General features: G+C 41.1%; 1 protein-coding gene across 1 annotated transcript in view; it reads right to left on the bottom strand.

The window, feature by feature from the left end:
* Nucleotides 1–14,504, bottom strand: part of RFX8 (regulatory factor X8) — a 44,475-nt gene that overhangs the window by 5,810 nt on the left and 24,161 nt on the right. The window contains exons 8-12 of the mRNA XM_084644025.1: nucleotides 13,735–13,848; nucleotides 12,866–13,016; nucleotides 7,569–7,627; nucleotides 2,210–2,366; nucleotides 1,321–1,415 (exon numbers count right to left, since the gene is read on the bottom strand). Of these exons, the coding sequence (XP_084500151.1) occupies nucleotides 1,321–1,415; nucleotides 2,210–2,366; nucleotides 7,569–7,627; nucleotides 12,866–13,016; nucleotides 13,735–13,848 (576 nt within the window). The remainder of the gene's footprint in view (nucleotides 1–1,320; nucleotides 1,416–2,209; nucleotides 2,367–7,568; nucleotides 7,628–12,865; nucleotides 13,017–13,734; nucleotides 13,849–14,504) is intronic.

Genomic DNA, 14,504 nt, shown 5'->3' with positions numbered 1-14,504 from the left:
AAAATACAGTGGGGAGATTTTATATACACAGAGAACATGAACAATGGGTGTTACCATATACACTGTAACGAGAGTGATCAGGTAAGGTGAGCTATTACCACGGGGGGGGGGGGGAGGACGACGATGGGGGACGGGACGGGATGGGACAACAACAACAAAAAACCTTTTGTAGCGATAATCAAGGTGGGCCATTTCCAGCGGTTGACAAGAATGTGCGAGGAACAGTAGTGGGGGAAATAAACATGGGGAAATAGTTTTACTTTGTGTAATGACACATCCACTTCCAGTCAAGTCTAAGTTAATTGTGTCCAGTTTGCAATTAATTCCAATTCAGCAGTCTCTCGTTGGAGTCTGTTTTTGAAGTTTTTTTGTTGAAGAATTGCCACTTTTAGGTCTGTAATCGAGTGACCAAAGAGACTGAAGTGTTCTCCGACTGGTTTTTGAATGTTATAATTCTTGACGACTGATTTGTGTCCATTTATTCTTTTATGTAGAGACTGTCCAGTTTGGCCAATGTACATGGCAGAGGGGCATTGCTGGCACATGATGGCATATATCACATTGGTATATGTGCAGGTGAACAAGTCTCTGATAGTGTGGCTGATGTGATCAGGCCCTATGATGGTGTCCCCTGAATAGATATGTGGGCACAGTTGGCAACGGGCTCTGTTGCAAGGATAAGTTCCAGGGTTAGTGTTTTTGTTGTGTGGTGTGTGAAACCAGTATTAAGTATAGTTACATCTATTTCCATAGGCACAGCTATTTCAGTATGAAAAACCACTTTTCTACCAGCTTCTCAGATTTTAACGTCTCCTAAATTATGAAGCATAGTTTTCAGTCTTATCTGCCTTTTCTTACAGGTTTTAGGTTATAAAGGAAGGTAATGTGTCATGTGAACTTAGACCAGATACTTGCATTCCCAGCTGTGTGATTATACAGGATGCATGCAAAGATGAAATCTGTGTCTGACAAATGCTTTCTTCTTTACATAATTTATGTAATCTTGATAATGTAGTCTGAATATTGGTATGCAATACCTCTGCTGCAAACTGCTGACAAGCAGGATAACAACTGATTTTACTGTAACATGAAAGACAAACATATGATAAATGGTGTGATTTTGCCAGAAGCTGGGATTGGGCAACGGGATGGATCACTTGATGATTACCTGTTCTGTTCATTCCCTCTGGGGCACCTGGCATTGGCCACTGTCGGAAGACAGGCTACTGGGCTAGATGGACCTTTGGTCTGACCCAGTAGGGCCGTTCTTATGTTCTTATGGGTTTTTTTTCTTTTTTAAATAATGAGTTAATTCTGTACCTGAATGACAAAAGCTTGAAGATTTGAAGACATACAGTTCAGGAAAACCCTGACATCTGTGGAAGTATCCAGCAAGGAAATCAAGTTATTCAAGCCTGTAAAATATAAAAGGAACCCTTGCAGCATTTGGTTTACACTTCTCTTTAGCAGTAATGTAAAAAAAAAAAAAAACATTAAACAACTGCTCACAACATATAATTAATACATTTTGGACCAGATTTTGACACCCCCATTAATGCTGGGAGGCACCTAACTCTGAAATTAATTCCATTCTATTCAGGATCATGTCCTTTTCCATCACTGTAATACATGACTACTCACCATGAGTAAAGGTGGCAGATTCTGGCCCTCTAAGAGTAGAGGTTATTTCAGTGAAAGGAGAATGGAGGGACTGAGTTTGTAAACACTATCAGATTAATAATTTGAGTTTTCACTTGATTCACAAAGCAGTCTTTTTCACCTGCTGATGTGGAGACAATTGCTTTCAAATGATAAAAGGAGTTTCTGAAAATTTTGCTGAGAAACTAAAAATTTAGCCACCATTGCCCAAACTCAGTTCGGATATGGCAAAAGCAAAATGTTTGAAAATTTTGAGCCGTAACTGAAAGCTTATCATTCTTATCCTTTAATGCTTAGAGAGTAACGTTATATGTACCAATCTCAATTTTACTGGACCTGTTCCAATAAGTAGTGTTATAGCAAGACTACGCTTCCAATTAGAAAAGATCATGAATAAACAAACACGGGGAAATGCTAAAGCTTAAATAACATGTGTGACAAGTGCTTCACTGAATGGAAAAATATTATAATAATACATAAATATTATAATAATATAATAATATATAATAATATAATATATAAATATTATAATAATATATAAACATATTACATTTGAGTTCCATGTCACTTTCCATTTCGTCCATATTTCTAAACTTCTTTTGCAAGGGGTTTCCAGGAATGTCCACAATTCCCTGGTTGATGATGGCATTCAAGTCTGATTTTAAAATAGTGACTCTGCTGTTGTTGTTCAAGACTATTCTCATTGTCTATAGATAAAGGGGAAAAAAGGAAATACCTTTAATTCTGTTAAACCCTTCTCTGTCAAAAAGTACCCCTTGTTCAGTGTTAAGTAAGAATGACATTACACAAACAGTCTGGTCCCCAAAGGACTAATTAGGCACATTTCAAGTTGTCCTCACAGAATGTTCAGTGATTGATGATTTACTTCTCAACTATATTCTGTATTCTTGAGCAAGGTGGAACAGACAATATTGACCAATATAAAATAAACTGGCCTGGTGAATTCTCAGTATGCGAGCCTGTTGCTCTTGTTGGATCATATTAAAGTAGTTCTGTATTAAAATCACAAATGAGTTTGATTCCCCATAGTTTAAATTCCAGGGTATTACTAATTAAGAGGTCTCTTGGTTTTTGGTACTGTTTCTCTCCCTCTCTGTGTGAAACTTGCAAGCTGCTAATTGTGTTAGTACATTCTAAGACAGAGTCTGTTCTCAAAGCAATTCTTTGTAACAACAACTACTCACACAGAGAGAGACTCAAAGCAATACTCTGTAACAACAGAAACAGCACCCAGAGACTCCCCGCCCTTTTGTTGTATTCATCTTGCTTCGTTAACAATTGTGATTAAAATAGAGATAGAGGATGTATGTGGATGGATGCTTGGTGTGGATAATAACTGAATGATCAGGGAGGTGCCAGCCTAAGAATCCAGTGTCCATTGGCTGAAGAAGGCATCAAGTGGAAATAACCAGAGGACCCCCGGAGGGCAGACTGGCTGGAATCCACTGAACAGCCTCAAGAATGGGAGAACCAAAGAACAAGATAACATCTGGCAGCACGGAGCCGTCAGGAATGTGACATCTGCTGATTGATTCAGCAACAGCATGATGAAAGCAGTTCCCATAGATTAGCATAGGAAGAAATTCCTATAAAAATGGACTCCAGAAAGTGAGAACTTTGGGGTCTGATTCTGCAAACCAACTTCCAGGAGCATCAGATGAGCATCTGACAAGGCCCTACTCCCTCCTCATGTCCAGGCCACCTGGCCAGTGGCTTGGCATGAGCAACTCTAAGGCTGGTAACTATGATAACAACCTTGCAGAACCTGTGTGTGTGTTTGTATGAATGAATGTGTGAATAGATATGAGATTGAATGGAATGTTATAGCTATAACTAACTGCTGACTATGATTCTTTCTGTATTCACAATAAATGTGGCATTTTGCCTTTTCCCCTTTAATAAGATCCTGCTGGTTTTTATTTTATTGGTATAACATTCTTATATCAAAGAATATTGTAGTCTTATAAAGACTGAAGAATAAAAAGGTGTATCAGGACTAACTTTTCCTCAATGGCAATGGACATTGATGTGTGTGTCTCAATTAAATTCACAGGCAATGTTTCACATCCTGCTCAGAAAATATAACAGCCCTATCTCTGAGATCTGAAATGTAAAATTGGTTGAATTATTTGTTAAAATAGTATTAGTTGACACTGAATACCTTTTCCTTTGTTTGTGAATCATTTGTGAAGTGATTCTGATTTATTCAGTGTATTCCTCATTCACACCTATTCCCCCAATACTTTCAGCAATTAATTTTCAGCTTGTAGATTGTTTATGAACTGTTCACTTCACCTATTTACTATTCATAGGTTGTGACTGGTTACCTTTATCACACAGTATTATTTTGGCTTTCCTAATGAAACTTTTAAAATGGGAAAATAATGAAGAGAAAATAATAGATGATGAATAATGCACCTCTGGTATGGACTTCCAGATGAATAATCATTTGTGTTAAAACCCAGAAAACTTTCAGGATTCACAAACATTTTCACAAAAACCCAGCAATCAACTGGATATTTGTGAATAATGAATGACAGCACAAATAGCAGTGGAGTACAATAGGCTAATTTATTTGCAAATATAATTCTAACCTGTTTTTTTCCATTATTTACCCCATTTGACTGCAATATCAATAACATTCCAGTCCTCATTCATTTTAGTTTAATGCAGTTCATCTTGCAAAACAGTTTTTGGGCAGGATTAAATATTATCCCCTTCTTCTCCCTATTTCACTGGGAGTTTCCAGGCTCACAGGAAACAACAAACTAGAAACACCTGACTTACAAAACACCCCTGCCTTTTTCTGTTATCAGGAAATAAGACCACCCCAGGCTTCTAACAGCAGCTGCTAAAACCAAGAGAATGCGACTCTGAACATTAGTGACAAAATATGGGTGTGGCATCCTCAGTATGACACCCAGTTCCATATTTCCATTTCTTTAGACCCCATTGGTGCAGTGCAGCAATTTATTGTGTTGGGCTATGAGTGAGGGCTTGCTGACTAAAAACCAACCCTCACAACACCTAGATAATGCTTATGGAACATAAGAAGCAATCAGAGGAAATGGCAGAAGTTATATCCACACTTCTCTTTGAAGAGGTATGCCCAGGGCCGTCCCTAGCTATTGTGTGGCCCTACGCAGCCCCCCATGGGGGGGGCGCCTCTGCAGGGGGGCTGGCCCCAGGCCTCTGCGGGTGCAGGGGGGAGGTGCAGGCCCAGGCCGCCACGGGAGGGGGCGGGGCTGGCTTGGGGGACAGGGGGAAACCACCCCCCAGCACTCACCAGCGGCACGGCCAAGTCACTGCACTTTCCGCCGCTGATGAGTGCAGCCCCAGTCCTGCTGCAGAGCTCAGGAGAGTGGGGGCAGGGGCAGAGGAGGGGTAGGGGCCTGGGGAAGAGCCAGAGCAGGGGCTGGAGCAGCACACAGCTGCACAGGGCACCAGGAAATTTGGGTGCCCCAAATTTCCTGGTGCCCTACGCAGCTGCGTACTTTGCGTATGGGTAAGGATGGCCCTAAGTATGCCCATTTTATTACATCCCCAATTATTTCTGGGTGTCCCAACATCAGCAGATGTCAAGTGTGCTTCTTATCATCTGCACATGGCAGAGAGGTTACATCATTCTCTTTCAGATGCTGATCTTGCCAAGGTTGCCCATGCTTTGTCACCAGGTGGTTAGATTATTGCAAAGCACTCTGTGTGGAGCTATGTGTTTATACCATTCAGAAATTGCAGTTGACGCAGAATGCAGCAACACAGTCATTCAGTGGTGTTACTCATTCGGAGCATAGTGCACTGGCTGCCAATTTATTTCTGCATAAAGTTCAAGGTGTACTTTGAGTGTAGGAGGGTTTGCTTTTGACCTATAAAAGCTCCATGTGGTTTGGGTTCTATCTACCTGAGTGACCACCTAATTCCCTGTGAGATACCTATGTGTTTCTTATGATTATTTGAGGTGTTCAGGCTATCAGTCCTGTAGCATAACCAGGAAGGGGCTGAAGGCCCAGTGAGGGATCTAGTAGAACGATCCAATGAAGGATCCTTGACAGGCATTTGCTTCCTGCCTTGGTTCACCAGAAGCCACCAAATCTGGACATGAAATAGTCTCTAATGTAATAAGCTGTAATAGAGGCTATCTTGATGAAGGAAGGTTTTCTGAAAGTTTGTTTTAAAGACTTATTTCATATTTCACTTGTTCAAATATGTGTTTTTAAAAACACATTCCCATTTACACTAACGCCTCTGTATACTGCTCTGGTAGTTTAAAGGGGCCTTACACATGTGAGTGGTAGAAAGGGCTCTTAGTGTAAATAAGAATCAGGCCATAATATATTTAGGGTATAAGGGCAACTTACAGTTGCACAGATTCTAGATGATGCTAGATGGAACCTAAAGCTGCCAGAGATTGCCACTGGAGAATTCCCCTGGCATAGGGTGAATTTCATCTGGAATAAAGCTCACTGATGTAAGTTAAAGCTGACCCCCAGTAACTTTAATTTGTGCTGAGAGGGGGCAGCTGAGTATCAGAGAACTGAAAGCAGCTCCCTGACAGCAGAACTAAAACACAGTGACAAAACAAGCCTAGTAAATCTAAATAAACACATTTTGAATTAATGGGTGTCATAGGCACCCTGAGTCTTGCAGGTTGTTCTGTAAGGTGCATAAGAAATAGTGATGAGGGCAGTGAGAGCCTGACCTTATGAAGTATTCAGCACCCTTAAGGCATGCTGCAGTCAATGGGAGTTGAGGATGCTTGTCCCCTCACAGGACAGGCCTGGTGTGTGTGTGGAAGGGGGCAATTTGATTTTTAAAAAATGTATGATCTATTTTTAGCTTTTTAAATTGTGTCTTTTTTATTTTGCTAATGCTGTGGTTTTCAATAAACTAAATGAAAGGCCTCCCCTCTGCCTCACCTTGCTCAGGGGTGAAGAGGAGGGTAGTAATTACCACTAGTATTTTGGCTCACCTTTGTTGGTCTGCATATTGGAGGGGTGTAGCCACCACACACTTTTCCTCCTCCTCCCTGCCCACTCCTTGCATATCTGCTCAGGGCAGAGTAAGCAAATGTGCAGTACTCTTTATCCCTGCACATCTAGACCCAAGATAAAAGTAGCTCATGCAAAGGAGGGGAGAGGAGTGCAGCCCACCTCGCAATCTAGCCATAAATAAATAAAATTTTGTTATAAAATATACAACATACTAGTTATGGGGTTAGAAAGCCAGCTCCTTGCTGAAGTTTTTCTGGTCATTTTATTTAGGAAGAATAGCACTGCGGGGCCAACAAGGAGTTGGAGACCCACACTGTCATTGATCTTATATTTCCTGTTTTAGACCATGATCATCCCTCCCATGACAAAACCCATAGAAGGTGACCCCAAGGAGGAAAGCTGTGTGAAAGCAAGCTTGCAGAGATCCTTGCTGATTGTCCTATTGGGGATGGAGTGGTGAGGATGGCCTACCCTAGCGGAAAAGGGCACAGGCTTGTCTCCACACCTGACTAATTCCCCAGGGATCTGTGCAAAGGCCTTGTGTCTCTGAAACAGCTTGAACTCTAGCTTGAACTCTCCTCCTCAGCTCCCTGCTAGTGTGGCTTCATTACAGCTGTGGTACCGGCATGGATCCTGACTTTATTTGAGAGGCTTCTGCAGGATCCAGAGTGGTAAACAGTGCAAAGGAGTGCTCTCCGTGTGTGGACTTAGGAGGCATGATTTGACCCCCCAATCATGGCTTGTAGCAATACACAAACATAAAGAAATGTTTTGTTGTTATATTACAAAAAGAGTGTGTAAAATAGTTAACCAAAACCTAGGTCAGGCTTATTACATGTGAGGTGTTCAAGCCTTGTGCTTTATGGGTTCTGGTTTTAAAAAGTACATAAAACATACCTTTGCCATATTAGAAAGATACGTCTTTCTTCTTAGTCTTTTTACAAACACAGTAACTTCTGTTAAGGAGGAAGAGGCAGGTGTTTCTTATCATTGGCATTTTAAATTCTAAAGCACATTAATGAAGACAGATATTATAATTTAGAAAATGGGCCCCTGAAGGAGCAATGTGAAAGGCTGAGGGCTTAATCCTGCAAGGTATTTAGTGCCTTGACTTCAAAGACAGTTGAAGTACTCAGTATCTTGTAGGATTCAGCCCTATCATTCTAAAGCTTGCAGTTAGCAGACAATAGCTGCACTGATTAAAACTTATTCCTAAAATTAATAGACTCATGACAAAGAGGAGAAAACCCCCAAGATTTCCCCCCCACTATACTTTTTCTTTTTTACTTGCAGCCGTATGCTGTTATATTACAATTTAAGATCAATTAAAGCAACAACAATTATAAACGTTTTCAATTTTGATTTAAAAACCGAAACCTTCGCCTTCCTGATTCCACAGTCCATTATTCTTAGATAATGACTAAGAGCTGGTATTTTGTTTCCAGTAGCACTCACAATGTGCTAGACACTGAAACACTCGGAAAGCATTGTCCCTGCCCTGGGATCTTAAGGATAAAATATTGTTTATGTCTTATCCTTAGGTGCAGGGAGATCCAGTGTAACTATAAAATAAGTTACAGAAGTTTCCAGACGGACAATCTTTTCTCTGATTAGTATCCATGACCTTCTGGGGTTTATGCAGGCCAGAAGGCTATGTTTATTTCTGAATAAGGCCCAATATAATATATTACCCACAAAAGACTATGTTAAAAGAACATTATTAAGGTTGCAAAGTCAAACACTCAAACGTTATGTAAGGCCAGCGTTAAGATTGCCTTTGAAACCTTAATTTGACCCCCTTGTGCCTATGCATTACGATACAGTCTTTAATTAGATGATCACACACTAGTTTTTCCACTGGACCCCTGTCTCATTCACTGTGCAGGATGGATGGTGCTCAGTTAATGAGCAGATAATCAATATTCTGTGGTTGTACAGCATCTAGCACCATGAGGTCCTGGTCCATGACTGGGGCCTAAGTGCTATGATAACACAGATAGTCATTATAATCCTCATTTTACAGATGGGAACTGATGCACTTAGAGACATTATGGTAAAAAATATCCACTAATTTTGGGTGCCCAATTTGAGACACACAGGTCCTGATTTTTCTGAGTTCTTAGTGTTATATAGGACTTTATATATTCAAGCTCCCATTGACTTTAGTTACAGCTGTCAGTGCTTAGCACAAATCAGGCCCCAGGGTCTCAAGGTGGGCACTCAGAAAGCGAGAAACAGTTAGTGACCATTGACAGACAGGGCAATTGCCTGCAATATCTTTGGGAGACCATACTGTATTAAGTGTATGAATGGTTTATGTATCATTGTGGGCCAGGGACTGAATGCACCCCATGGGGGGAGAGTTACCACAGTTCGTCCAGAAAGTGAAAATAGTAGGGGAGAATTAAGGCAAATCTCTCAAATTATAACACCTCCAAAGAGGTACCTCTCCTCGGGAGGCTCACATATTTTGCTTCAAACTAGGTTCTCCAGAGACCAACAGACAAAGAAAGGACTTTGGGATAAACAGCCTGAGCTTAAACTGACTCAGGGCCATGGTTCCGTTCCTGATCTAAAGATGAAATGAACTTGTAACCAAAGGGAAAGCCAGCTATGGGGTCTGAAAGACTGACACCTACCAAACCCCTGTGTTGCAGCTGGGGGTGATGTCTGAAACTTTTTAGCATGCGTGTAGTTTCTTTTATTGTTTTTATATTCTTTCTTCCTTGCTTTTACCTTAAGAATACATGTGCTTGCTTAGAAGGAGCTGTATGGTAACTTGTAACTGCTGTCAATACACTGGTCATAGCCCGCAGAGAGAAAGCACAGCACAGGCACTGTCTTTCAGGCAGACTGGCTTGCTGGGGATGTCACAGTGTAGATCAGGAAGCAGTGCAGCCTAAAAAATCCCTGTCAGAAGGGAGTGAGACATGGGTGACCACCCAGGAGAGGTGACAACTTGGAGCTGTAAACCTTTAAATGAGTGCCCTCGAGGGACCATGGAAGGTAAATACAGGTGCAGTTACCCTGAAACTATGACAACTACCTCTGAAAAGTTTTGGTTAAGTAACTTGCTTAGCAATACATACAAACTCTGTGGCAGAAGCAGAAACAGAATCCCATTCTTGGATTCCGTTCCAGTTTCTGGCAAGGAGTGTGCTCCAGTGGGCACACTCTCTTCTGATTATTTTTCCCTAACTTAACCCTTCAGTCCCATTCTACTTGCCAGTTTCAGTCTGTATTCTTCAGGTTTCTTAGCCCAGTCTAAGTCTCCTTGCCCAACCAATCCCAGTTCCCACCTCCTGACTCCTTCATCTGATTTGTCTCTTACCACCCAACCACTGGTGCCCAGTCCTAGTCTCCTATTCTGGGCTCCTCATCCAATCTCAGTCTCCCTCACCCACTCCCTGTCTCCTTGTGCCAGTCTCTTTGTCCAGCCCATACCAGTTTTCCCGTCGCAACTGAGCTCCTTGTCAGATCTGTCTCCCCATCCCTTCTCTGTTTAACCCTCACTGCTTCATTGCCACAGTCTCCTTGTGCAACCAGTCCCAGACTACCCCAATCTCCACATCTGATCTCAGTGTTCCCCCACCATAGTCAAGTAGCTCCCAGTTCTGCCAAATCCATTTCCCTCACTGCTGCCAGTCCCACTCTTTCCCTCCAACTCCCAGTTACAGTTCTCTCCTCCGTATGTTCCAGTCTCTACAGACTCCTTAATCCAATCTACCCCTTTCTCTCCCCCTATCATCTGTTTTTTATCCCCTCTGTATTTGAAGCAGATGGCTTCCTTCTCCACACTCCCTGGCTGCCATCAGGGAGGGTCATGAGAGCACAGGAGAGACAGGTTCCTTGCTCTCCATTCTGGTGCCAGCCCCCACCCTAGCCTGCAGCAGCCAAGAGCAGCCATTACAGTGAACGTTTGTCTTCACCCCGGTAGCCCTGGAGCATGTTCAGTTTTTCTGTGGAGATGGCATATGTGCAGTCTGACAGCATTAGGAGCTAGGTTGACCATATAGAAAGTGTAAAAAATGGGGGTGGGAGTGGGGGTATAATAGGCACCTACATAAAAAAAACCCCCGCAAATATCAGGACTGTCCCTATAAAACTGGGACATCTGGTCACCCTACTAGAAGCTGTGAGGGGATGGAGCATGCTCACTTAGTATGGAATCGTCAGAGATTTTACCTGATAAGCTCTCTCAAATCTAGTAAGCATGTGCAAACTGAAATTTTTCCAAGATTTATAACTTGGCCAAATTTGGGCAGATTTTCACAGGGACAGCATACGGTACATCCCTGACACAAAGCCTCCTCCTCCCCCTTGGTCAAATTTCAGGGCATGATGAGAGCGCTAGAGTATTTCAGAGATATACTTCTCTACTCCAGACATGTCTCCTTCTGTCCAAACTAAAATCCCAGACTGTCTCTCAGACATCGTCTTGTGGATGTCTAGCCATCAGCCATCAAGCTCAACCTAGCAAAAAGGAGCTCCTAATTCTCCACCCAAACCTTTCCTACTATCTCCTTTCTCAATCACTGGACAACACGGCCGTCTTCTCTGCCACTAAGTCCAGTAACCTGGGTGTCATCTTCAACTCAGACCTCAGCCTGGATGTGAGGACCTAGGAAATGTCTAACTCTTGCAGATTCTTTCTGCATAACACCTCTAAGATACAGCCTTTCCTATCCATCCACACAGCTAAAACTCATGTCCAAGCTCTCATCATCTCGCATCTCAATCACTGCAACATCATCTTCCCTGACCCTTGCCCTGTTGCTATTCATTCAGAATGCTCCTGCAAAGATCATTCACCTAGCGTTTGACTATGTCACCCCTCTCTTTACATCCCTTCACTGGCTCCCTCTCCACTATCATATCAAACATACACCATTTATCTTCACTTTCAAGGCCCTTCATGACCTACCATCACCCATTCAGTAATGAAACACTGACTCCCAACTCTGATCAGCCCATGATGTCAGCCATCATCACCCACTTAAAATTTTCAAACACCTATATGCTTTCTGCCATGCTGCCCTTCATGCTTGGGAGAAGCTCCCTATAAACATCCATAAAGCAGCCTCATTATCCACCTTCAGAATCCTCCTTAAAACTGCACTTTACTGTGAGGCCTACAAAAAATTGACAACAGTTAGTGCTGAGACCACTGCCTATCATGCTGGCTGTTTCCTTGTACTGCCCCATCTGTCTGTCTGTATCCATCTGTTGTCTCTGGTCTTAGATTGCAAGCTCTTTGAGGCAGAGACTGTCTTTTTGTTCCATGTTTCTACAGCACCTAGCACAATGGGGCTTTGGTACATGTCTGGGCTCCCAGGAGCTATGACGTTGATGATGACTGATAATAATAATAAAGAATAAAGAAAGAAAATGCTTCAGATTTTTTAACATGGGCAAAACAACGTATTTTCTTCTAGCCTCGTTCTCATAAATGGCTGAACTGTTCCCCCTGAAATTTTCCAAGAAAATTCAGTTTGAGGCAGTCACCTAGCATGGAAAATTTCAACCCAATTTTTTAAAGTTTAGCAAAAAGTTATAAGAAACTGAAAACAGGGTCTCATAATGGGAAGTGTTGGGCAAGCTTAATAATAGATGATGCTACCAACCCTGCATATAATAATTTCATAAATGAATAGGAACTTTGACGTTTGTTACAGCTTACAAAATGGCCAATTACAAAACCACTATTTATCTGTTATTTGTAAAGTTACACTCAGGTATTTATTTTGTTTACCAAAATACTGGTCATGTACTATAACTTTAAGACAGACCTTGCTGTCAGTTTCAGCTATTTCTAACTATGATCTACCTTCTCTGCACCTTATTCATAATCATTGACACTGCCAAAGAGGCTATGCTAAGGCACAGGATTTACAAAAGGTATTATAAACACTCTTACTTAGCATGGTTTAGCATTGACTGGATATACTTTGGTTAAAACTGTTTTTACAAATCGTTGAGACTACTTATTTTTGGTTGTAACCAAATTAATCCGAGTTCTCACAGGTATCAAAATCATGCCACCTGAAAGTTTTTAAAATCATATTATCAAAATCATAGTCTTCTTTGCACTGTAGGTGGAGCTTAAAAATAGATTTGTTATAAAGTTTTGGACAATTTCTATCCATCCATCCATCCATCCATCCACTAATAATTTCTCTATTCCTGATGCACACCTTTGATTTTGGACATCCGTAGTAAGAGTGGAAAATCTTCCAAAACAGTAAGCAGCCAGAGTTTAACATTTTTACTGAACAATCTGACTGACTTCAAATACTGTATAGAGACATCTTCCAGGAAGTCATCAAGCAGAATGCTCTCCATTTCCTAAAACAGAGGTTCATAGGGAAAATAAATTATTTTTGGCTTACTACAGATGCTTCTAGCATCATAAGACAAAATTATATTTATGGCCTAAATCTGCATAATACTAAGAGCCTGTTCCTGCTTTCACTAAAGTCAATGACAAAACTCCCATTGATTTTAATGGCAGCAGGAACAAATCTATACAACTTAGACCTCAGCCTGGATGTGAGGTCTATACAAGCCTAATTAAATAAATGATGTTTAGTTATCAAACATTATTATGATGGCCAATTTCAGGTAAACGGTAAACTCTTATGAATGAAAAGCTATATGTTTCAATATGGAATTTCACCAAAAGTATGTACTGCTGTCAGAGGAACAACATAGGTTTGTTTGTTTTTTTAAAATGGCACTAATTCAGTGTTCATTCTTCATCAGATGCAACCTCAGATAAAATAGCCCAAGGTCATAAAAGCAAATTCCATGGATGTAGGCTGGATCTTTTAAAGGAGCCTATGGAAATTCAGTGAGAGTGGGGTGGCAAACTCCAATGGGCTCATCCAAAAACCTCAGCCATAGAGCTTCAGCATAGAATACAAAGAACAGATTTAAGATTCAGGTGGTATTTCCCGGGTACAGATAATAATAAACATCTGTGATTATGTCTCAAATAGAATTATAGAAAAGATATGAACAGATAGCAAAATAATTGCAATAAACAAATCTGTGTCTACAGTACCTTGAACAGCTGTCTATCATAGCATTTAAACAGTCTGCATACATCTGGCAGGGACATAAGCATTACTGTTTCAGGCTGCAAAGACTTCCAGAATGACATGATAAGGTCTTCCACCTATTGCACAAATTCTTTGGTTAATATTCATTAAATCTGCACTTGTAGAACGCTAAACTGAATGCAAACAACACAACACTCCTCAGTGCAGCAGAGAGAGGAGCCAATAGTGGTTCCTTGGTTCTCTTCCTGGCTCCATCCTAGCCCTAGTTCAGGCCCAGGTTAGAGCAGCCAGGGGGAGCCAGTTAAACCTTAAAAGGAAGAATCAAAATTGAAGAAAAAAAGAAAAGAAGCAGTAGCATAAATATGGCCCCAGATATGGGGCTAACTGGCTGAATATGAACTAGGCCTTTCTCAAGAACAGTTCTGTAAATCACCCCCTCAAGCAACCCATGTTTAAATAGAAATCAGCCAAAATCTAAGGCAAAGTTTGGTAGAAGTCTTGTTCTCCTTAGAGTGTTCTGAGATCCACCAAGCATTTTTTCCTCTTTCAAAAGTCAGCATCTGCCCTTTGCAAAGTATTTAAATTCGAACTCATTTTAAATTTAATGGGAGTTAGGCACATAAACAGTTGGGTCTCTAATTTGGTCTTTGGAACATGTAAGTATGTTATGTTAACAAAGTATTCCAGAATGATTTAACTGAGTGCTCATTTTGCATATAAATAATCACCACCTGACAAAGAAAGTGAACTACATGGAAATAATTTTGTCATT

Source organism: Lepidochelys olivacea, assembly GCF_965140295.1.
Source record: "Lepidochelys olivacea isolate rLepOli2 genome assembly, chromosome: 1".
Taxonomy (NCBI): Eukaryota; Metazoa; Chordata; order Testudines; family Cheloniidae; genus Lepidochelys; species Lepidochelys olivacea.
This window is presented reverse-complemented; position numbering and strand designations above follow the sequence as displayed.